At 42.4% G+C, this 26,156-nt stretch overlaps 1 protein-coding gene across 1 annotated transcript in view; it reads right to left on the reverse strand.

Annotated features, from left to right (window-relative positions):
- Positions 1 to 16,002: 16,002 nt before the first annotated feature.
- Positions 16,003 to 26,156, reverse strand: part of LOC114025297 (keratin-associated protein 16-1-like) — an 11,406-nt gene continuing 1,252 nt past the window's right edge. Inside the window, exon 2 of the mRNA XM_027838685.1 lies at positions 16,003 to 16,104. Coding sequence (XP_027694486.1) covers positions 16,003 to 16,104 — 102 coding nt within the window. The remainder of the gene's footprint in view (positions 16,105 to 26,156) is intronic.

Raw genomic sequence — 26,156 nt, forward strand, 5'->3', positions numbered from 1 at the left:
TTTTATGGAGAAAATTTAAAATAGTATATTAATTCCAAACTGAATACATTTATGGTTTGTTCCAGGAAAATAGATTACTAGTGGTAATGTCAACAGTCATTACTTCCTAGTGTTATTTACCTGATCCCAATTTCCTCACTAATGCCGCAGTGTGGGAAATGAATACCATGCCATCAGAAATGTATACTGTGCAAAGACATGCCATATTATATACAGCAGCAATTAATATTCACAGCTCTTAATAAGAAAGTAATTTTTATTTCATTTTTCCTTCTGACTATTTCTTATCTTAATCACCTGGAGGATAAACCTTGACCCCCCCAAAAAAAAAATCAGAAGTGAAATAAATCCAAAAAACAGTAACAGCTCTCCTTACAAAGTGCTTACTTTGTGAAGGAAAGAGTAAAAATATTATTTCTATTTTTAAGAGAAGGAAACTGAGACTCAGAGAGTATGACTTGGGGAAACTCTCATCCTGTGACTGTCTCTGGTCATCCCAATTTCATAGTAATATTAACAGCAGCTCTTCCATTTATTGTCTCTGTGACCTTGGGTAAGTCACTTAAACTCAATTTCCTCTTCTGTCAAATGAAGGGGGTGGGGCTGATAGCCTCTAAGCTGCCTCCGATCACATGTAGCACTTTAAGGTTTGAAAAGTGCTTTAAATCAGTGATCTCATTTCATTCTCAAAACAATCCTGCAAGATAAATGCTTTTATCTCCAATTGGGGGGGAAATGAAGCTTGGAGAGGTGACTTGGCCTTGGTTACTTATCTAGTATGTGTCACACCTGGACTCAAATTCAGTTATCCAGAAACCAAACCTAGTATGCTTTCAGCTACATCGTACTGCCTGTCACATTTAATGCTTGGAATGACAAGAGCCTAGTTCATAACCCTTGGGTGATGGGAAGACATTATGTCAAGTTGAGCAGGATGATAGGCCCCTCTCACCTTCAAGCATTGCTATTCTGCACCCTTACCTCCCTTACCATAGAAATAACCAAATGCACACAGTTCTATATCCTTGGTGCCATTCTAATTCAGTGACATCCCCAAGGATGTGCATTCCATGGCTAACAAGTCTTGGTAAGAATGACACATGGCTGCTGTAGGCACCCCCTCTTCCCATCTGTGCCAGTTCAGTTTCCCAAGGGGCACATCTCCCAGACCCATGTAGTCTAATGCTAATATACAGCCCTACATCCAAAGACAGAGACAGCACAGTCTAATTATGCATCTCTCTTTTCTTCTACTTCCTTCTAGGGTACCACCTCTATTTCTGGCTTCTAGACGTTTACTTTGAAATCCAACCTTTCAATTGATCAGAAGCTTGATTGTGGACTTGTTATTTGTTATACAGCCTAGACCTGCAAAACCATCTAAGATCTATTCCTTTCAGGAATGTCAGGAATCATTTTGAAACAAGCAAAAGCCCTACAGAGGTATACATATGTCTCTTCATGGAAGGGAGGAGGAAAGAGTCTCACAAATGGGGTAGGGGTGCACCTTTCCATTGCATCAGACATAGCAAATGTTAAATACCATTAAATGCCGAGCAGAATGGAGTGTTTACACATGAAAGTGTTTGTTGAAATCCTAAGGGAAAAGAATTCTTGACCAGGAAAGCTCACCTGTACCTACAGGTGAGCTATTTATGCCTTTCATGTCTCAAAGTCAAGCTAATAGTTGCCTTTGGGGTCTTAACTAGGCATCACTACACAGGAAGGTCCTCAAGTAAAGATGCATTTGTCCTCAAACAAAAGATTATCTACATGCGTCCTGACCTAGGGGCCATAATAACACAGCCAAATCTTGATCATTCTAAGAGCAAATGATTCAGTTTGTGAATGATCTGGGCTCCTGGCTTTTCATCATGGTGTATGCTCAAGAAAGATGTGAATTGGAAACTCTTTACAACCTGGCCCCTTCCCACCTTTCCAATCTCCCTGCACATTAAGGAAGAGCCCATTGCTCTTCCTTATTCATGATGCTCTATTTCCTATCTCTATGCCTTTGCATTGGCTGTCCCCCATACCTAGAACATTCTCCCTCTTCACCTTTGCCTCTTGTTATTCTGGGTTTCCTTCAAAATTCAGCTCAAGCACTCCCTTCTACATAAAACCTTCCCTGATCCCTGCCCCATCTGCTAGTGTTCTCCCTCCTCAAACTACCTTCTATTCATTTTGTGTATATTATGATATATTCTCTATCTTTTTATTCTGGTTCAAATTAATTTGCATGCTAAGCCAGAGAGGAGCTTGGGAATATCTAACCCTAAGTGAGATAATTGTCTGGAAGGGGGTGGGAGCGTGTGAGATCTCAGCTCAGGCAAGAATAATGAAAAGAAAAACTTAATCTTAACACAGGAGCCCTCTGCCTGACTCTCGCTAGCTGGGTCTGGTAGCTATAACTAAGGGGCTGTCATTATGCTCCAAATCACTAATTAGAGAAAAGCAAATTAAAGCAATTCTGAGCTTCCACCTCATAGCCATCATATTGGCTGAGATGATAAAAAGAATGGAAAATGACAAATGTTGGAGGGCCTATGGGAAAACAGGCACATTAATGCACCGTTGATAAAGCTGTGAATGGGTCTAGCCATTCTGGAAAGCAATTTGGAACTACACCCAAAAAAATGATCAAACTGTGCATGCTCTTTGACCCAGCGATATCATTATTGGGCTTACACCACCAAAGAGATTAAAGAAAGAGGAAAAGGACCCATGTGTACAAAAATATCTATAGCAACAACTTTTGTGGTGGCAAAGTACTAGAAACTAAAAGGGTGTCCATCAATTGGAGGAACAAATTATAGCATGTAAATGTAATAAAATAGTACCGAGGGGCAGCTAGGTGGCGCGGTGGATAGAGCGCCGGCCCTGGAGTCAGGAGACTCTGAGTTCAAATCTGGCCTCAGACCAAACACTTGACACTCACTAGCTATGTGACCCTGGGCAAATCACTTAACCCCAATTGCCTAAAAACAAACAAAAAAAATACTACCATACCATAAGAAATTATGGTTTCAGAGAAACCTGGGAGGACTTGTATGAATTGATACAAAACGACATAAGCAGAAACAAGAGAACAAATTATACCATAACAACATTGTAAAGAGAAGAAACTTCGAAAGACTTAAGGACTCTGATCTACATAATGACCAACCATGATTCCAGAGGACTGGTGGCAAAACATGCTATCAACATCCTGACAGAAAGGCGATGGACTCAGGGTGTAGATTGAGACATATTTTTTGGACATGACCAATGTGAGAATTTATTTTGCTTAGCTATGCACATTTTTACAAGGGTTTTGTTTTTCCTTTTTCCCCCCAAGAGTGAGAGGAGATAGGAAAAAGAAAAAACAGATTTTTGTTCATTTTAAAAAATAAAATTTAATTTAAAAAACAAAGATCTGTCAGCTTGTTTTTTTTTTAATCAGGGAGAGGTTCTAGCTGTTACAATCAAGCAGACTCAAACTAAGATGGCTGGGAAGGGGCCCTAAAGACACATAAAGCCTTAAAGCTGAGGACAGGGAATAACAAAGATAGACACACATAGCATCTCCTAACAGAGCAGTCACCAATATATCACCATCAAAATGATATGCCTAGTAGTCACTAGACCAAGAGGGAACAGCAGAACAATACACCCAATGTTGATGCCACATCAAATGGGCAGCAGGCCCGATGAGAGCAATGCCATTGTATCAGAAGGCATAGGTGGCACTATAATGTCAGAGGTCTGAGTTGCCCCTCCACAGTTGTACCCTAGCCACAAGTGTTGCCTATGTTTAAGTCCTTCATTCCTGAGCCCTAAACATGCCCACTCTACCCACTCCTGGTGTATGTATTTGTGGGACTGTATGACCCACAGGAGAATGTTGAATTACAAGTTTTTTTTACTATGCTATTTTATTAAATGTCTTTGCTTTGAGCTCATTGTGCCCCGTCACTGACTAGAGAAAAAAAGTAAACAATTAGAGGGGGCTCATGAGCCATGGTTTTAAGTGTGTTTGAACCCATGGAGCACCTGGAATCTGAGGTAGCTATTCTCAAGGGCCCCACATGTGAGAGATGTTCTAGGAGCAATATCTATAGTCCGTCCTTCCCCCCCCCCCATTCATTTTCTCTGATGATATGTGAGCCTCATGTGGAAATCATTCAGCTGCCTGTCCTGCAGGCTGCCAAACTGCAAAAATGTCTTTACCAACCAGTTTCCCACTGACTGTCCTTCAATGAGCCTTGAAATCTGGGCTCAGATAAATGGGATCAACTCAGTGTCTTCTCTGAAAGGGGCCTATTAGGTATCAGTGTTAAAAAAAAAAAAGGCAAAAGACAAGCTGGCCTTAAACTTGACAGTCTTTTTTTACTGAAAATCTTTAACTCATGCTATAGCATACAACCTGCAGCAACTCAAAAGGGCAACAAAATCCAACCACAACACCCTCCCCTCCTTGTTCGTGATCACAGCACTCATTTCCTTAATGCTTAAGGTTTTCAAAATACCTTGCTTACTTTTCAAAATACCTCCCCTTTGAGGGATGTGATGCAAATAGATTTTGAAGAGACTTAACTAATTCCCACATTACCTGCCCTTCTCTCCCTCCGGGGGGAGGGGAGAGAAGAGCAGGTAATGTGGGAATTTGTTTTATTTGAATATGTGTGTGTGTTGATCTGTTACATAGGTTTTGCTTTTATCTTTTCCAATGGAAAAGTAGGAGGGAGAAGGGCGCTAGGGATAGATATGTCAAAAAAAAAAAGAAAGAAAGAAAAGAAGGCCAATAAAACATTTTTAAATGCACAGAAGAGTACGCTGCTGTTACACTTCAACCTAAGAAGTGTCCATATTCAGCAGTGTGGGAATGAGAGGTGTTGATCAGGACCACGGAGAGGGAATTGGAGAATTTTTTTCATTTCCTCCTCCATCAGGTATTTCTTCACCTTTTTGCACAAAGTACTGCAAGATCCTAGACCATCAGACATATCCAATTTAAAATTTTCCCAAGGTTTTTATTTTTTGATGCAATGATTCCTTGTAATAATGTGATATCAAAAAACCAATCTCGTACTTTAATAAAGTTCACATGCAGAGGTGTGAACTGCAGCTTTGTTGTGAATTAGTCTTGTTAAGTTCTACTCTCATCTATGTAAAATCTATTGTATTTGTCTCATGCAATTTGATCTTTAAAAAAAAACATAATAAATAAGGTAAAATAAAAGGCACTGGAGAGAACAGAAAGGCCAGAAAGAATCACAGACCAGCAGCACAGCTTTGAAGCTGCAGGTATAATTCATTACATACTTTAAAAGAAAAGCAAGCTCTACATAAGAGACATCTGCAGTTTCATTTACAATCCTCTTCTTGCCTTCTACAATGTACATAGAACTGTTCATTTTAGTTGGCTTTCGTTAACATTGTTTAAAACAGAAAAAATGAGCAGGTTTCATAAGATAAATATTAAAACCTAGCAAAGACCTTTAAGAATAGAGCCAGGAGCTGGGCACAGTGGCACCCACCTGCAATCCCTGCTGCTAGGAAGGCTAAGGCTGATGGATCGCTGGAGCTCAGTAGCTCTAAGCTATAGAAGAGCTAAATCTCCTCAGGTGTCGGCACTAAGCTCTCGGTGTGGTGAGCCTCCCCCCTCCTCTGGGGGTGAAGGGCCACCAGGTTGCCTAAGAAGAGTAGATTGGCCCCAGGTCAAAATCAACAAAAGTTAAAACTCCTGCTCTGATCAGCATGGGATCAGGTCCATGAGTAGCCTCTGCACTTCCAGCTTGGGTGAGATGAGAGACACGGGTTGTTAAAAAAAAAAAAGTGTTAGAAAAGCTAAAGCTAAAGATCAGAGACAGGGTGTTTCAGGGAGGGGGTTGTTGGGGATTTTGAAGCCCTATTTAAGAAAAAAGGAAGTTCAAAGAAGGGCTAGGACTGCAGCTGAGGGTGTTTATGTGACTAGCCCAATATCACTTAGCTAGTAAATGTTAGAGTTGAAATTCAAACTCGGGTCTCCTAACTCCAAGAGTAGGGTTTTTTTCCTCCTGTCCAAACCATCTTCCCCCAACAGCTGCCTCTCTACCTTAGGGCATGTATTGACAAGTCCCAATGTTTGGTTGTTACAATGGTATGAATCCATTGGACACTGGTTCCTAAGGGGTGTGAATCAGTTTCATTATTATTATCAAACACAGGTCTCACATTTCTCGAGCTAGTAGAATCTGTTCAATTTCACCTCCAGAGTTTTATCTTGGCCCAAATGTCCAAAATAACCATATGGTGCTTTCATGGCCTTGAGTAAGTTTTGGGTGATAGTATCAGATTGCTTCCTCAGACTTTGCATATGTTTGGTATGAACTAGTAACAATATATTATTCTGTATTATATATAATATATAATTGTATTTATATATAAATAAGAATAACTCCCATTTATAATCAATGTGAGGCCTAATGACCATGGGAAACAGTGTAACAGTAGCTAGAGATCCATTCTTGGAATTAGGAAGGCCTGAGTTTGAGTCCTACTTCTAAGGCATCTTCGCTGTATGATCCTAGGCAAGTCACTTAAACTCTCAGTACTTCAAGCAATTATCTAAGACTATAAGTTACAGATCAGGTGTAGGAAGGAAGGAAGGAAGGAAAGAAGGAAGAAAAGAAAGAAGGAAGGAAAGAAGGGAAGGAGGAAGGGCAGACATTATTAAGCACCTACTACGTGCCAGGCACTATGCTAAATGCTGGGATACAAATACAGAAATCAGACAGTCCCTGCCTTCAAGGTGCTTTAGGAGTAGAGCTCCTGCCCTAGTCAGGTTAGAGAACAGAGTGAAAGAACATGCTCAGAACTGGGTCCAGCTAGATATGGTGCTATGAATCACACTGATCAGGACCAGCTAACTCATGGCACTGGTTTCAAAGTCCCACCAGGGCCTGGTCTTTTGAGTTTGGGGGAATCATGCATGAAGAACAGGTTGGAAAATTGCTGAAGTGAAAGAGCATAGTCAGGCCTTCTCATTTTACAGATGAGGAAACTGAGACTTGTAAAAGTGAAAGAACTTGCCCAGGGTCACATAGCCAGTAAGTTTCAGAGGCCGGATTGGAATCCAGGTCTTTCTGACTTCAAGTTTAGCACTAGTGGAAATTTCAATGAGGAAACCATCCAGTATATTCGCCACGTAGTTCTCTCTGATCTCAAATGTAGGATCATTCTAGCCTGGGAAGTGGCATAGTGTTCTCCCCCATGTCAGTAATCAACTCAGAATAAAAAAAACCATTTTGCAATGTCTCTTTGCCGCTCTTTGAAACACCACAACCAAATCCAATTTTCACCTTGCTCTAACAGCCATTCCTGGAGAAAGTTGCCAATCCTGAATTGTCTGAAGAAATTTGGCCATAGGTTCTCAGAGTAGGATTCAGTTCCCAGGACTTCCCTTGTCACATATTTAAACCAAGATCACCTGTTGTTCATTGCCCATATCTAGAAGGCTATAAAGTTTGCAAAGCATTTTGCTCACAAAATCCTTTTGAGGTAGGGTGTACAAGGATTACTGCTGCCATTTTGTAGGTAAGGAAACTGAGATTCAGTTCAAGGAAGTGACTGCCCAAAGTCACAAAGCTAGTAAGTATTAGAACCTGGAATTTGAACATGGGTCCTCTTGACTCCACTCTTGCCACACACTGATGCCAGAGGGATTCATTTCAATTCAATAAGGATGTACTAAGCACCTCATTTGTCCCTGACATTGTGCTGGCACTAGGGGTGCAAAGACACAAACAAAATGGTCCTGTCCTCAAGGAGCTTATAGTCTGCTCAGGTGAAACAACACAAAAGAAGAGACAGAGAGACAGAGAGACAGAGACAGAAACAGAGAGAGAGAGAGAGAGAGAAAAGAAGAAGAAAGAAAGAGAAAGAGATAGAGAAAGGAAGGAAGAAAGAAAGAAAGAGAAAGAGAGAGAGAAAGGAAGAAAGAAAAGAAGGAAGGAAGGAAGGAAAGAAAGAAAGAAGTGACAGCTGGAGGGGATCGGGAAAATTCTCATGTAGGAGGTAGCCCCTGAGCTGTGCTTTGAAGGAAGCTTAGGATGTGAATGACCATGACAGTTTCTTGGCTTCCAACCAGTAGATTGTGAAGAACAAACTCTCTCAAGGGCCCTTCTTCTTGTCGAATATGCACTCTGTATCCTGAAATCTGCCAGCAGACTGCCAGTGAAACATCTGTGGTCTGAGCAACGGCATATCAACATTGTGGAGTACACATTTCCTGTGTTCTCTTGACCCCACTGACAAGAGCTCCCTTTCTGCATACTGGCAGGACATCATTGTTTTAGGAGCTGCTCCTTAAATTTCTGTGATGTGGAATCATAAAGTCATAGAAACACAGAATTGGGAAGGACATCCTTCCAATGGCCATCCAGTCCAACCCCAACCTGAACAAGAATCTTCTCTGCACATTCCCAACAACGGGTTATGCAGCCTTTGCTTGGTGATCTTCAGTGACAGGGAGGCCTCTACTTCTGTTTTTGGAAGTACATGGTCTACTCATGGGCCTGATCTTCCTTAGGCAGCCTGGTGACTGCTCACCCCGAGAGGAGGAGGCTCCCTACATCTTGAGCTTAGTGCAGACAGCTGAGGAGATTTAGCCCTTCTGTAGCTTAGAGCTTCTGAGCTCCAGTGATCCACCAGCCTTAGCCTTCCCAGCAGCAGGGATTGCAGGTGGGTGCTACCACGCCCAGCTCCTAACACTATTCTTAAAGGTCTGTGCTAGGTCTTAATATTTATCTTATGTCACCTGTCCTCTGGTTCTTTTTTTTCTTCCAATAGATTCAATTATTATATCAATACAGACTCTCATATCGATGCAATGATTATCAGGTCTATTTATCCAGCCCTAAACTGACCTCTAATCTCTCATCTCTAACTCTCTCTTGGATATTTCAAACCAGATGGCTCATAAACATCTGAAACTCAACATATCCAAAACTCAATTCATTATTTTTCCTCCCAAACACTACCATCTTCCTAACTTCCCTATTACTGTAGAAGTCACTGTTGTTCTGTCATGTCCAACTCTTTGTGACTCCCTTTGGAGGGGGGGGTTCTTGGCAAAGATACTGGAGTTGATTTGCCACTTCCTTCTCCAGCTCATTTTACAGATGAGGAAACTGAGGCAAACAGGGTGAAGTGACTTGCCCAGGGTTACACAGCTAGGAAGTATCTGAGGTGGGATTTGAAGCTGGGTCTCCCTGACACTAGGCCCAGTGTTCTATCCATGGAGAGGGGAAAATCAGTGTGTGACATATGGCAAGCAGGATCCAAGCACCCAAGACAGCAAAGATGAGAGTCTTGGACTTCCTTCAGAGAGTATGCCATCAGTAAGCAGGAATATTGTAGCATTGAACCAGCCCCTTATTCCCCTTTTGTCCTTGGATGATTGATAGTGAGTGAAATTGCAATATGAAGGTCTACAAGATATAATATAGGCCAAGAAAAAGTGATGTGGCCCTCAGGGATTCAAGCACCAGAGAGTACCCTGCTACGAAGGCAGTGGCACAGTTTGGAACTAACCAGAGAGGATCTGGACTGAACTAGAACCATCTCTACACAAGGTCTGAGAAGGCAGTTGATACTGCTACCCAAAGCCTCCCTACCCAAGACTATAAACACATTGTATGGTTAATTTTGGGCATCTGAGCAAAGAGAAAACTCTGGAGCTGATACCGAAAAGCATCTACTGGTCCAAATTTGTAGGGGATATATGTAAGAAGAGGGAGGCCTGCTCTTGGTATACTCACACTAAAGTGCTGCTGGCTAGGAATGCTTCCCTGGTGAGCCTTTGGGGCTGGGATATTCAGACTCCTTCCTGGAAAGGGCTGGGAAAGGCATAAGCAACATCCTAGTGGGGCATCTATTTCACCCCATTTGAATAGGCCCACCCCACCCAGGAACCAGAGGGCTTTTCCGGATGCCACAATGTTATAGAACTACTCTGCAAATGACTTCCCAGCCAGGAGTCTTTCTAATCAAGGTCAATATTTTGACAGCTAGCTCTTCAGGGAGGTGCTATACAAGAAATATATAAATGAATGAATGAAAAATCATTTATTATATACTAGGCTATTGCTAAGTCCCCAAAAAGCAAGCCATCAAGCTATAATCAAGGAGCCCTATAGTGATAGATATAGAGCCTTTATGAAATACTTACTGTATGCCCATCACTGTGTCCAGTGCTAGGGATTCAGATGGTCTCTACCCACAAGGAGTTTACATTCTAGGAAAGGAAGATGGAAGGGGGATGGAAAGATCTGAGCCTTATCGAGGAGGTCTCTCCGGAGTGGAAAGGCAGCTTGTAAGGAATAAAAGTCTAGTGAGTTGAGGCATGAGTGAGGTGAAACATGGTTGGGGTCCTTCCTGAAATAGCAATCCCAGAGAGGAAGCACTTTAATTGTTACTGTGAGAAATATCCTGGAAGAGCCCATGGCCTAAGCAGAAGGCTCAGTGGAGTCAGCACGTGGCCTTTCTTTTGCATACATATTACGCCATACCCAAGGCTTTATGCCATATCGATATTTAGTCGAGAGCTGTCCATTGATCTGAACTTGGGAGTTTCCTGCATTGGTCTATGAGCTCTGTAAGTGTAGGGACTGTCTTTTACCCTTTCTTTGAATCCCCAGAACTTAGCACAATGCCAGGCACATAATAGGTGCTTAATAAATGTTTATTGACTGAGAAAAGATAGAGAAAAAGGTACAGGCAGCATGATGTAGGGTATAGACTTGGAGCCAAAAAGACCTGGGCTCTAATCCTGCCTTGAATATTTACTAGCTGTGTGACCCTCAGCAAGTCATTTAACCTCTCTGTGCCTCAGTTTCCTCATCTATAAAATGAGGAAGTATGGCATATGAGTTTATTGTCAGAAATTCTAGTTGAGCAGAATAGGAGAAAGGTTGTGCCTGAATCATAAAGATGGATGGGAAATGTCCAGGATTGCTAAGACTGTACAATAATCTCCTCCACCTTCCAAGAGGAGTATCAGGTTAAACTTATATCTACATGCCATTCTTCAAATATTTCTAGTCTTAGGGAACAACATTTAGAGGTTTAGAAGGAAAGATACTTCCTTGATCATCCTTTTGTTTTTTGTTCTTTGTGAGGCAATCGGGATTAAGTGACTTACCTAGGGTCACCCAAATTCACCAGAGGTCTCAGGAACTGGAGCTCCTATCAAAATTGGCTAGAAGCCATGACTTGAGAAATAATCTCTGAGACCCAGCCCAGGGGGCGATGGATAGAACTGGCAACTAGATGCCAGGCCCTTCAAGGAAAGAAGCAACTTGTCTGTCTGCTGCACCACATGCAGAACCTTGTGGGGCAAATGGTTTGTAGCCCAGAGTGGCAGAGGGGAGGGTATGCCCCTGGTGTTGGGGAAAGATGTGTTTTGTACTCCTTTCCTTGCCATATCTTCTTAGTAAATATTCATTTGTAAGAGCTTATTGATATTAATTAGTTAAGTGATACTGGGGCACTAATCACTGTGTCAATCAATGATATAGAGGAGATAGTAATTGTAACTGGTAGTTGATAGTGAGGAGAATATACTGGAATGGGGCCTTGAGCTGATAGCCGTCCAAAAGACACCACAACCCCTCAGGGGTACCTTTAGACTTCTGAGACAGAGATGTAGCTAGTCTTGCTCTGGAAGGACCTGACTCAGTATGAGTGGGGGTTAGAAAAAGGATCCCCCAGACTATGATAAAGCAAGAAAACAAGCATTTCTTAAGTGCTTACTATATACCAAGCGCTGTGCTAGGTGCTAAGGATACAAAAATAAAAGATCAGATAAAGATAAATAAGCCTGCCCTCAATGAGCTTCTATTCTATCAGAGGAGACAACATGTGCATAAATGAGTATATACAGAATATATATAAATAGTTACAGAGTGAATTTGAAGGGAAGAAGGAAACTAACACATGGTAAGGGAGAAGGTATAGGAAAGCCTTTAGACATGTAGAAGGTAAACAAATCTCAACAAATTCAGTAAGTTCAGTAAACAGGCTGTCTGATGCAAAACTTTAATATGCCCTCGAAAGCAGCCTTTTTCAGGCCCCTCTCTGCTCACTTTCATGGGAGAAGACACATCTAATTGCTTGCCAGAGATACTTGAGGGTGAATTTCCACTGTCTATAATTATCCAACTGTAACAGGAGCCCATCCTCATTGCCATAAAAGGAATCATTCTGGTTTCCACACATGCCAGTTCTTTATTGCTGCAAAATTCACCTACTTAAACCTTTGATGTGCAGGAACAGCAAAAGAGGCCCAAAGCTAACCCTGAGTCACAATGTCTATTGACATCCATAATGGGCCAGGCAAGGAGTCAGCCCAAGTCCAACAGGACCAGGAGGACAATGGAAAGGTTTCCTCTGCTCTGAAGTCATTCTAATGAAAGAATTTCCAAATCACCATCATCCCCATGATTTATAATGTTAACTACAACTTCATCTCACTTTATTTTTTTTAAAGATTGGATCTCCCTATCTCACCTAGGCTGGAAGTGCAGGGGCTACTCATGAGCCCAAGTCCCATTCTGATGAGCCTGGGAATCCATTTCCAACCTTGGCTAATTCTCCTCTCCTTAAGCAAACTGGCAGTCCCCTCTCCTCCCCCGCCCCACACACTGCTCCTGTGAGCTCACCATATTGATGCCAAACAGTGAAGATGCCTGATCAGTTTGACCCACTTCGGCTCAGAACTCCCAAGTTGAAGCAATCCACTACCCTCAGACTCTCTATAGCTGGGTCATCTCTCTTTAAAGCTCACAAATATAGGTGGTGGAATACAAAGAAACCACAAGATGGAATTTAAATTAGTCCACAAGGATATTCATATTTAACCAAATTGGAATACAAAGAAACCACAAGATGGAATTTAAATTAGTCCACAAGGATATTCATATTTAACCAAATTCAACAATCAAGTTGCAGATGAGGAGCTAACCATATCTTGTAGTTCGTAAAAAAGCATGAATAAGCCTCTACTAGCAGCAAGTATATTCCCTGTAAGACTCAAGAGAAGATATGGAAGGAAAATTGTAGAAAAGAGAAATTGCCCAAGAAAGCACTAGTCTTGGAGACAGAAGACCTGGGTTCAAGTTCCAACCCTGAGACTCCTAGCTTGGTCTCTTGGGGCCTCTTAAGCCTCAGAGCTCACCATCACCACCACCACCAAACCCTGAACAGGCTGCTCAAGAAGTAGTGACATCGACCAGGGATGCCTAACCTATCTCCAAGCCTTTTTAAAGAAACCACCTGGCAATAGTGTGTCCCTAAGGGAGAAAGGCAGCTAGGTGGCGCTGCAGTAGATAGAGCACTGGGCCTGGAGTCAAGAAGACCTGAGTTTGAATCCAGCCTCAGACACTCACTAGCTGTGTGAACCTGGGCAAGCCACTTAACCTCTCTTTGCCTTAATCCATTGGAGAAAGAAATGGCAAACCACTCCAGCATTTTTTCCAAGAAAATCCCATACAGGGTCATGAAGAGTCAGACATGACTGAACAACAACAACAAAGAGAGACAGGAGTCTGTCTGCTTTCTGAGGGCGAGAGCCCCAGCCCTGCTTGCCTTCCCTGGTGACCAACCATCTCAACCTCCCTCTCTCTTTCTCCTCCTCTCTCAGCTCCTCAAGTTCTTCCATTTCCTTCCTGCTCTTTCATAGCTCTCCTCCATCTCTGTATTCCTTGTGGTATGTGGGGTGTTCAGGGAAGATAGCACCTCTGGTGTGAGGACTTGCTGAGCCCTTTTCAGGGCTGCTCATCCACTCTTTGGGGTCCACCTTTATCCAACTCCCTCGGAGCTCTAAGAAGCTGTAGCACGTACAGCAACCACACCCAGGTAAAAACCATCTCAGCAGATGGGCTAAATCATGTCAAGGGGAACTGACAGGCCTCAGACCTGTCATGAATTTAGGACATGTCTACCCCAAGCACGTGAGGGCTTCCCCCAGGGAAATAGGCAGATGAGAGTCGTTTGTTCCAATGGCCATGTAGGCGTTTAAATCCTTTCTGGTTAGATTTACAAAACTCTGGGCAAATGCATTCTTACCAGCCTTGGTTAGTTACACTCCATCCCTAGCTAAGAGTCCATTGTTATTATTAACCTGCTTTATTTCCTTTCTGATCCATCTCCATTTTTTCCTTCCATCTCACCCCTCCTCCATCTCCCTTTATCTCTCTCCTTTTCCTCCTTCTCTGTCCCCATTTTCCCCTCCTCCAGGACTTTATGACATTTGCCACTAAACATATAGCAAAGCTCATTGACGGGTGACTTTCGGTACCAGAAAAAGATTGGCACCTCTTGCCCTCAACCATTGATGGGCAAAGTCTATCCTCTATGGAAAGAGCCACTGCAGGGTCTCTATCTGTATACTTCCAAGATGTGAAATAGCAGGCAGAAGACTCACTGAAGGCAACAGGTCCTCCTAAGCACCATAACATTAGCTTTCAGAAATTATATACAGATGCTAGCAGAAGGAGCACTGGATTTTTCAGTCAGAGTACTGAGTTCAAATATTGGCTCTGCCCTTAACTAGCTGTATAACTGTAGGCAAAATATTTTCCTTCCTTAACCTCATTTTTTTTTGCTCAGTAAAATGCACCACCTCCTCAAAGTGTTGTAAGAAAAACATCCTGTAAACCTTAAAGCACTATCGAAATGGGAGTCATTATTATTATTCTATTAACCTCGTGTTATAGTCTATGGCTTTTTCCCCCTTGGAAAAGATAAAAAGTTCTTTTCAAAGGCCCTTACTATATGATTTATCACCACAAATAAATATTTAGTTCCTCAATAGGCTCAATTCACAGGCCCCGTTTCAGCTCCTCTCCTCCCAATTACAAAGAGAAGTAAATCTTCCTTACTAAAGGATTACATTTCTGAGGTCACCCTTGAAGCCTTAAGTCAAAAGCATTCTCCCTCCAGCTCTTTCATGGGTAAAAGGCACCCATTTCTCCAAGACCTCAAGGAGGTGACACAGCTGATGTTTTTTAAACCCACTGTGGGTTATGTTGTTATGGAACCAACTCAAATCTTTTCCTCATCTTTCTAGCATAATAAAAGGTGCCATTTTAAATTACCTAAAAAAAAGGCTTTTGTATACTGGCATAGCGAATAGAGACTTTGTCTCTAAGTCATGCACATTGGCTGTGTGGCCCTGGGCAAGTCACAACCTCTGGGTGCCCCAATCCAATCCAATAAACATTTATTAAGCACTTACTATATGCCAGACACTGGGCTAAGTGGCCCCCAGACATCTCTCTAAGACTGTAAGTTGAAGAGAAAATGCCAACCTGCGTTGGAAAATTGTTTCCTCATCTGGGATTTTTTTATACCAGTGAAATCATAGGCCCAATTCTTATCCCTCTCCCCTTGTCTCTCCTCACAAGATTATTTGGAATCCACAGGACAAAGGATAGGTACAAGTAGAGATTCCTAGCTTTCTTGTTTTATTTATTTTTTTTATTCTGAATTTAAACAGCAAGAGAAAAAATGAGCATTCCCATATACACTGCAAAACACAGTAAGAGATTGTGCATGAAACAAATCTCCATTTCGTAGCAGTTGAGTTTTTTAAGTGTATACATTAGAGTTCTAAATCATGTGAGTAAAAGACGGAAGACATTTCCTCTGATCTCCACTACCTCTCAAACCTCTTTAAAATAGAAATCATGTGCCCAAGATAAAGCAACTTCAGCTGTTTCCAAGGTCTAGGACACCTAGAATTCAAAAGAAGGTAAAAAAAAAAAACCATGAACCTATACACATTGACCCTGAGCCTCCCCTTCACCACCCTCCCCTACCTCCCATGCTACTGGTAGTGAGACTGAACTAGCAGACCCAAGGCACAGGCTTACAGCAAAACCTACCCCTACTCCCCAGTCCATCCTCCCTCTTTTCAGTGCTATGTAAACCCAGGCCTCAGGTTTTGTAAGTTTGCTGAGGCAGTGACAACCATCACAGCTACAGGCCTACGGTCACAAAAGCTGGGGGAGGGGGGGGTCGGGCACAAACCCATAGCACCAGCACTGCAAAGCTCTGAACTTCCAGTGCCTGGCCAGAGAACTGAGGAACAGAGGGAGTAGGACAGGTCACCAGGACAGGACACTGTACAGAGTGGGGAAAGAAAGGTACACAGCACCCCACCAAGCCTGGGACAAAGAGCACAGCATCCAGCTGGAGCCAATTCTGACCACAAAAAAAGTCATGTGGGACAGAGACCTAGGCTGATAAACTGTGAATTGCCAAGCATGACAGGAGGCTGAGACACTTGGAATCCCAGCCCCCAAGGAAACTACCATCAGAGGCAACAGAGAAAGTGGATAAGGGAAAATCAAAGGCGGGAAAAGACTAAAATTACCAAAGATCTCAGAAAGAAGAAAATTTAAAAACTTTGCAAACATAAATAAATCAACAGGGAAAACAGTAACAACAGAAGAAAATATGGCCTCCAGAGTTCAGACAGACATCTATGAATAAATACTGCAAAACAAAGGAAAATGCACTTGATGAGACAGAGAACCTTGTGAAATGTGAGAACAAGGAACCACAACATGCTAGTTCAAAGGAAAAAAATGAGAATTATGAGAGCAGAATTTATGGCCTGCACAGGAAGAGTAACAGACAGAACAGAAAAACTGGAATCTGACCAAAGAAACAAAAGAGAGAATAGATTGCAAATGTAAATATATAAGAGTGAAGGGCAATCTAGAAGAAGAGAAGCAAAAACAATAACATGAAAAGGAAATAGGCAAAATACACTTTTCCTGAAGATAGAATGGATAATTCCCAGAAGAACATGGCAGGACAAAAAAAATTTAACATCATAATGAAGAAAAAAATAGAAAAGTATATAATAAATTCCACACATTACTTTCAAAACTATCCTGCTGGTCAGTGCTTCCTCCTGAACTCCATTCTGTTCTCTTTTATGCATTTTTTAAATGTTTTCATGGCCTTCTTTTGGGAGACATCACTTCCTAACCCTCTACCTCCCTAAACTGTCCCCCCTAGTAAAAAAAAAATTAAAAAACAGACCCTTTTAACAAATAAGCATAGTCAAGCAAAATGAATCCAAATAGTAGCCATGTTCAAAAATGCATGTCTCTTTCTTCACCATGTCTCCCCGTCAGGAGGACACGTTTCATCATAGATCCTCTGGAGACATGGTTGCTCCTTGCCTTGATCAGAGTTGTTAAGTCTTTCAAAGGTAGCTTTTCTTTCTGATGATGTTGTCCTCATGTAGATAATCCTCTTGGTTCTTCCCTCTGCATCAGTTCATGCTACCCAGGATTCTTCAAAAGCATGCTTTTCATCATTTCCTGTGATGCAATAATATTCCATTACATTTGTAACAAGGACTAGTATATACACGGAATGCATCAGTGTGCTAAGCTGATGCAAATTCCCCACATGGGAGAGACTAAGGGTCCTGTTTCCAAGAGAGTTGTGATTATGTGTAATAGAAGTGTTTTGGAGAAATGTTGAAACATGTGTTGACATTTAATAATTGGTCTAGTCTGCTAACCATCTGGTTAAGAGAAGCCTTTTTGATTGGCTGAGCAGACAGAACTGGGAGAGCCTTCAAAAGGGCACTAGCAATGAGAACCTTGGCCATTCCGCTCTTGCTTTGACTCCCATACTGATAGTATCCAGTGAAAAACAATGCTATGAGTGGAAAGGCCTTGGGTTCTCCCCACCAAGGCAAGCATATGACCAGCAAATATAGGTCTGAGTTCTTTGTCTGACTCAGTGTCTGTTCCTTTCCACATTAGGTGAAGAGATTGGAAACTCCTACCTTGTGAGTTTTAAAAGATTGGTAGAGCTGTGTCTGGGTATCCCAATGTCCCAGTACAGATTTTTTAGCCAGCTCAGCATCCATGCCCCAAGAAGCAAGGAATGACTTTTAGGACCCAGTCCAGTGGCAACTAAGATGAGGACACATCTGGCAATCATACCACATTGGCATGTGAACTTGCTGAGACAAATGTTATATTGAAACTATGCTAAGAATGAGACCACTCTCCCCAAAGACCGAGGTACAACAAGAGAAAGTATGCTTCCAAGGTGTTAAGAGAAAATGCTTGCATTTATGTTCTTATATCTTCAAAGTAGTTATCTTTTTTGTAAAAGCTAACTGATGTTAAAAGTGGTTAAATGGAATCTGGATGCTAGTCACCAGTGCCCTAACTATGAGAGAAACACGGCAGGTGGGGGCTGAAGCTTATAACAATAAAAAGACCTCTCTCCACAAAACCTTCACACTAAAGGTAGGAGTTTCCCTTCCTACAGCCCTGAGGGGGAGATGTAGCAGCCTGGCTGTGGGATAGTGGGCCAAAAAAGCAGAATCACTACACCTTCATATATCACAATTTGTTCAGCCATTCCCTAAATAATGGATGTCCCATCTTTGCTTTGATTTTTTGTCCCGTAAACCCCACTTCAGGATCTTGACATTTGTGACTATTCCCTCCCTAGCATTATTCTCCCTCTTTCATCCCCCCATCTCCTTTTGTTTCCCTGTAGTTTGATGTATTTCCATACCATGCTATTTGTGTGTGTGCATGTATGTGTCTGCGTGCATGTGTGTGCATGTGTGTGTGTGTGTGTGTGTGTGTGTGTGTATTCAACCCTCCTTTGTCCACTTCAGACAAGAGTGAAGTTCATTCGATGGCCACTCCCCCCACTCCATTTTGGCATATTTTTCTTCTCATATATCCTAGTTGTGAGAAATAGCAAAAGTCACTCCCTTCTTCCTCCTTTCCACATGTGTTTTCCTCTTCTTACTCTCCCTTCTTTCTCTTCTTCAAGCTTTCAGAATAGAATCGATCGGCTGCCTGCTCATCTTGGTTTTTTTTAATTCAACTCTTTGAATACCCCTTGAGGACATTAACATTCTGAGGGTCTCTTGTTTCTTCACCCCCTCCTAAAAAGTCAGCACTGGTTCATCATACTGCCCCTTTCAGTTGCTCAGATCACCTTTTTTTCTAGGCTTCTCTGGACTCCTGTGCTTGTATTTCAAAACTTGTACTCAGCTCAACTATATTTTCTCGCAGCTACCATTAGTGGAAAAAAGGATAATGAAGTGACAAAAAAAGGTCACTGTGGCAAGAGGACCCTATGAGCTACATCCCACCCTGCTAGCATGTCACGGTTGTTCATATTTTCCTGTTCCCACCAATGATAGACTTGAGGGTTAAAGAGGCAGTATCTTAGCAGGGCAGTGAAGCTTCTATTGTTTCTGCCAACATTCAATCAAAGGACTCACTGTAACCACATTATTCTCGAGACCTCCCTCCCATCTTTAATGTGGGGCACTGTAGCTACACAACCCCAGGAAACTCATCTGTCCAGTGACAAGAGACACTGATGGCCCAGACATTAAGGTATGGTATTGTTAGTGATCATATGCAGCAAATTCTCCCAGGCCTAACCCTGTTCCCATAGACTGAGAGTGGCTGTAGTAACGAGAAACCCAGAACTTACGGCTCTAGTTACCTGAGGGTTGGGACTTGGGAACATGGAAGAAGGTGGCTTGGGATGAAAATTATATACTTAAGTATAATTACGTACATAATGCTATTTGTCATTTGATGCTCATCTGATATCATAATGCTTCCTATTTTAAGTAAATTCTTTAAGTAAATTAAGTAAGAGTCCCGCCTCAAAAGCTTCTAGCTGGGGAGAGGTCCCAGATATGGTTGGATATCTTCCCTGTTGAGGAATATGTATATCCTATACCCTTTCAGGTATAGCTTGAACTAGAAAGCCCCATCAAATCCAAAGGCATAGAAACATTTGATGTCCAGCTGGTTTCCCAGCTTCCTATTCGGGAGGGACCAAAGAGACCAAAGAAAGTTGGTTGGAGAAGGTCAGGAAGCAAGTCGGATTGTACAGAATCTGAAATGCAGAAGACGCTGTCCCGTAGTCCTGGAAGTTTGTGGGATAATGATAAAGGAGGAAATTAGGTGGATGGGAGGTCTGGGCATTATTATGAGTACTTCTGAACCCAAAGGTAGCAGTTTTGGACATTGTTACACTAGTATTTATTATCTCTGCGGTTTGGTGAATCTTAGTGATACTCTGAGTTCTCGTGTCAAGGAAATCTTTTAAGAACTGAGCCAACCAAGTCCCCAGTTCCTTGAAATTCTTCACCACTCCCCCCACAGAATAGAAACTTTGAATGGGAAAGAAGTGGCATTCCTTTTTCACAGATTTGCTCACTCTTAGTGGAATATGGAATGGTTTTGCTTCACTGTCTTTATACCCCACAAGAAGCTTGTCAGATTCTCAGGACCTGAGCTTTGTGAATTCTGGGACAGTTGGCTCAGCAACTCAGCACATGGTGTTAATGAGGCCAAGGTCATAATATTCTCAATCCCAGTGTGAGCCAGTTAGCTTGGCTTTGCTTCATGGCCACAGATTGTATCCCAAACCCCACCCATAGGCTGTATCACAGACTGTGCACATAGAACCAACTCCCCTGACCCTAATCATGATTTGTAACATTGACTCTGACGCCCCTCCATGGTAATCACAAGCTGTATCCTTGACCCAGTACACAGACTGTCCTCCTCTTCCCATGATAATCAAAAGCTGTATCTTTGACCTCACACACAGACTGTTTCCCCCACCAAAAAAAAAATAGCTCCAGTCCTATTAAGCAAAAAATGCAAAAAAAATGTCAAAATGAATAGAACTCTCAAGTGGAGTACCCAAAGGATCTGAGCTTAGCCTGTACAACTTAGTATCTTTACCAATTACTTGGATTAAAGCAAAGATGGCATTGCCACTTTTCAAATTTGCAGATGGCATAAAACTGAGAGGGATGTGTCAAATGTTGGATGACAGAGATGCAATTCAAAAATATTACAGTATTCTAGAATAATGGCTTGAAACTAATCACATATATTTAATAGAGCTGTGTCAAGTCTTATACTTGGGTCAAAAATCTTTTTTTAAAGATGGAGAGGGCATGATTAGAAAGCACTTTATCTGAAAAAGATCAGAGGGTTTAAAAGTGCAATATGGAACCAAAAAAATTGATGCATATGTAAGGGTCAATTGAATGAAACAATCAAGTCACCCTACCCCACATAGATAGAGTTAATGATAGTATGCTATATGTCCTGATACCTAAACCAGGTGAGTAGACTTTTCAGTTGAATCAAATGAAATCATTCAACTAAATGTGATAAGTCATCTCAACTAAATGTGAAAAGTCCTTGACCAATTTGGATTTCTTTGAAAGCCATTGGATGACCTGGAATGACTTTGCACAAACTGTGTTCAGATTGGTTGAAGAAATTTGGTCACACCCTTTGCATCATCTATAAAACAGCAATCTAATGCAAAGGCTTCTGCTGTCTGGAAGCTTGGAGGTCAAAGTCTCCAGTCAAACCCCCTAAGGATGTATCACTTAAATGGGAGGGAGGTGGAGAAGAGGTCTTGACCTTGAACTCAGTCTTCTCCACACCTCTTGAATTTCAGAAGATTTGGACTTTTTCGTTGGCATCTGAGTTGTGTCCTTAGGACAGAAGCGGTTGGTGGCAAAGTCTGCTTTGGGAGGTGAGGAGAGACTGGACATGATAAGGAAAGGAAATAACGGTAAAGTAAGGAGATACAGATTCAAGGCTCTACAAGGAGCCAAGAAGAAAGCTATGCCATAACACAAAAACTATTTCTCTTCCTTCTCTGACTACCAACATGTAAGTAAGATGGATTTTTGTTATTCTTTCTTATAGTTTAATTCACAGAGTCCATGGCCATAACAATCTCTAGTTTTCAGGTGTTAGATAGCATTTCCCAGGCTCATGACTTGTAAACATCTCCACCATGTTTGCTCAGTGAGATATAGGGATGAAGTAATGTAAAATTGTGAGGCTGTTGCTGGTGATATGCCTTCTTTCTGTTGCCCTATAAATCAAGTGGGTACTGGTAAGTGAGTAAAGAACCCATTCTGGGATTTGGGTAATGCATAGAGGAATGCAAGTACCTGCCTTGATTGGCCCTCATCAAGGCTTGAGAGGCATCTGTGTGATTGCCTCAACCAGCCCCCACTGAGGCTTAGGGACCGAAAAGGAGTTGTAGCTCCAAACATTCTTGCCCGCCCCTGCAAGAAGTGTGATTAGGGAATGCAGTAGAAGTTGGTGCTCCCATTATCAGCAACCGTTTTGAGAAGACTAGTCTAGGACTGTCTTCCTGTCTGACTAGATCATGAGTGAACCTGTTAGAAACTGGAGCCTAAAAAAACTCCAGTGCCTCCTATATGTATGTACCTGTCTTACACAACCCCATTCTGCACCACACTGAGGAAGGTCCTCATTGTCTCCACCCTGTTGGCTCTGGTGGTGGCTTTCCCCTCATCATCACCAGATTCCCCACAACTGCACTTAATTATAGAGGTAGCAAGTTCCCAAAGACTTCTCCGTCTGTGGGTAAAGAGTTGGCTTAAGTGGAAAACACTACACTGGCAGAAAGCAGTGTGACAGAAGATGGTGCTAATTACATTGTCGGTGAGGTGATTGGATTGAAAGAATAGAAGACAAAGTGCTGTCGTTTCTCCTAAAAAGCTACCAAACTGTACCAGAAAGTGACATAAATGCCAGTCTACTCCCTAAGAGTTGGAGCCTCCTCCCAGGAACCCCAGTGACTATCCAAGGGGATCCTGGACTTCAAAACAAACTGTTTTCAGTAGGATTGCACACACTAGTGACCACTTTTGTCTAAATTGGGTTCTTGGTTGTCATTTAAAATTTTATGGCTTATAAGATCATAGGATCTTAGATTTAAGATAGAAAGGCCTTCTAAAACCTTCATTTTACAGATGAAGAAACAAGTTTGGTGATGAGTGACGGGCAAACTTTTTTTTAAGTAAGTCATTTATCTTGGTAGATGGAGGGAATTGGACTTATTCTTAGGCGTTTTTTTTTTCCAATTCAAAATTTTTCGTCCTAGTTTCATACTGCTTTTCTGATGGCTTAGAAGGTTAAGCCCTAATTTTCCACCATGCTCCTGTAGAATAAATCCTAATGTGGTCAAAACCCCACCCTGGCCACCTAAATCAAGGAATTGGAAAACTTGGCTCTCATTTCACCTGCTCTAAGTGAATTTCCCATTGTTGATTTGTGATTAATTTCTGTCCCCAAGTGCGATGTCAATAACAATAAATATTGTACTCCCCTCCCTAATGGAAACACCTTGAGATCTCCCTAAAAAGAACGTGGGTAGCTTCCAGGTAACCTCTGACCACATATACTCCCTAAGCTTGAACCCATTTTCTCCTGGACTCCACACGCACATGTACACACTGGTAGGAGAATGTGGCCCAAACTTCTGAGGGGATATTTGTATCAATTGTTCTAATTATACTCCATTAGTAAATATCCCTCTCAAAAACTTATTATGTTTTAGGGCGGCTAGGTGGCGCCAGTGGATAGAGTACCGGCCCTGAAGTCAGGGGGACCTGAGTTCAAATCCGGCCTCAGACCAGTCACTTGATGCTTACTAGCTGTGTGACCCTGGGCAAGTCACTTAACCCCAATTGCCTAAAAAGAAAAAAAAAACTTGTGTTTAGCTGACTAATTGATACCAACTGATGGGAGGAAGGACTCTGGGGCTTGTGAGGTATAAAATTAGAAACCTACTTTGTAATTCCTCAAGGCTATCCCTAGACTCTGAAAAGACAGAAGCCTTGTTCTGGGAACCCAGCTTGGAAATTTGAGGGTGTTGGGGATGGTGGAGAAGGCTGGGAGAGTAGCTCCAGAGCATATGCTATACAAACTTAGGCTTCTAAGAGATAGAGTGGGCAAAATGAGGGAAATGGTGGTCCCACTGTGCTGGTCAGGTCTCACTCAGTGCTGGGTTCCACATTTTAGAAAGCATATGGACAATCTGGAAAACATGGAAGATGCTGATGAGGATAGTGAAAGATCTCTATACCATGCTATATAAAGATTGATTAAAGGGATTGTGACCTGTTAGGTAGAAAAAGAGAAGATTTAGAGGGAGTAACATGCAGGATGTAGAAAAGAAAATTTTGGCCCAAGGTCAGAAAGTATTTTTCTTTTTAACCATTAGGGCTGTAGCACCAGCCCTGAAGTCAGGAGGACCTGAGTTCAAATCTGGCCTCAGACCAAACACTTGACACTTACTAGCTGTGTTACCCTGGGCAAGTCACTTAACCCCAGTTGCCCAACCAAAAAAAAAACCAATTAGGGCTACCCCAAAGTGGAATGGATGACCTCAGGAGGTAGTGAGCACCCCTCTCATTGGAGGTCTCCAAGAAAAGGCTGCATGACCACTTGCCAGGGATATTGTGCAGGGGAATTTGTTTTTAGGCATGGGTTGGGCTTAGATGGCCCCAGCCTCTGAGTCCCTTCTAAGCATTGAGATTCCATGATTCAGTTAGAAGAGGAGGTCAGGAAATGGAAAGATCACTCTGGGCTGGAATAACTAGAGAAGGTCTTAAGTGGATATGAGAAGAGGAACTAGGAGGCAGCAAAGAATGAGGACAAGCCTTTATTGAGCACTTTAAGGGTGGGTTGGCTGTTGTTCTCTGCTCTCAAAGAGGACCAAAATGACATCACTATGTAAGGGTCAAGGTACAGTGTGTCCAGCTGTGGCTGATCAGACCGATATGAGCTTGGAACACTACCACGGGTCGGGCCCAAATAGTCCACATGTACATTTAGGGTGGAGAGGTCTCTAAATTTGCTCATCATGTTTCTTTTGAGCCACTGCAGCTCTGCTTTGCTCATTGAGCACAGCACCTTCTTTGATGCAGGAACACCATGCTGGGCGGTCCTTTGCCAGTGACTCCTATGTCACACAATCAATTCCAAATTCTTCAGAGAGATCTTGAATCGATTCTTCTGACCACCACGTGAGCGCCTTCCTTGCATGAGTTCTCTGTAAAATGGTTTTTTTAGGCAAGTGTATATTTGGCATTCAAACAATGTGGCCAGCCCATCAGAATTTCGCTCTCTGTAGTAGAGTTTGAATGCTCAAGAAAGGACCTAGGTGTCCAGTACCTTATCCTGCCAGGTGATCTTCAGAATCTTCTTAAGACAATTCAAATGGAAGGGATTCAGTTTCCTGGCATGGTGCTGGTAAACTGTCCAGGTTTCACAAGCTTACAAGAATGAGGTCAGCTTGGTAGGCAGTCTAATACCTCTTCTCTCCCACACTTTCCTTCAGAGCCTCCCAAACACTAAGCTAGCTCTGGCAATGTATACATCGACCTCATCATCTATGTGTACATCCCTGAAAAGTATACTGCCAAGGTAAGTGAACTTATCCACAGCATTCAAAATGTCTCCATTTACTTTAGCTGATGGTTCCACGTATGGATCGTGTGGTGCTAGCAGGTGGAGCGCCTGTGTTTTCTTGGTGTTAATTGTTAGGCCAAAATTGGCATAAGCAGCAAAGAATTGATCCAGACTTTGGTTTGCAAAGCATGTCAAATATGTTGCTCATTTGATCCTCACAAGTAGGTGCTATTATTGTCCCCATTTCACCAAAGAGGAAACTGGGGCAAAGAGAGTAAGTGACTTAAGCAGCCAGTAAAAGTCTGAGGAGTGATTCAAATTCCTGACTCTAGGTCTAGAACTCTACCCACCATGCAACCTTGCTGCCTCAAACTTGCCTAATTAGAGCAGGCTTCCTTTGGAGGAAGACCAAAGAATTAGGCTAGTAAGAAGCATGAGACAGGGAAGATTAAGGGCTGATTGGGGGAGGGGGGAGAAGAGCTTCCTCATGCCCATGCTTAATAGAAAGAGACCATTGTGGGCATTGCCAAGCCAAGTAATCCTATTACCAATTTCCTTGTCTCAGCTCTCTATACAGGACCCTCTATGACCAAAGAGAGGGCTTTTTTTTCTTTCAGAGCAACAGTGACATTTTGTGGCCAGTGGAAGCTGAGCAAATATCAGGAGGAGCAATTGTCTTCATGCTGAAGGTTATACGTGGACGGACAGACGCGGACACACGGACAGACGGGGACACACAGACAGACGGGGACACACAGACAGGAACACACAGACATACACAGAGGCACACACACGGACAAATGGACACACGGACAGAGACAGGGACACACGGACAGAGACAGGGACACA

Source organism: Vombatus ursinus, unplaced genomic scaffold, assembly GCF_900497805.2.
Source record: "Vombatus ursinus unplaced genomic scaffold, bare-nosed wombat genome assembly UNPS02004596.1, whole genome shotgun sequence".
In the NCBI taxonomy this organism is placed as follows: Eukaryota; Metazoa; Chordata; class Mammalia; order Diprotodontia; family Vombatidae; genus Vombatus; species Vombatus ursinus.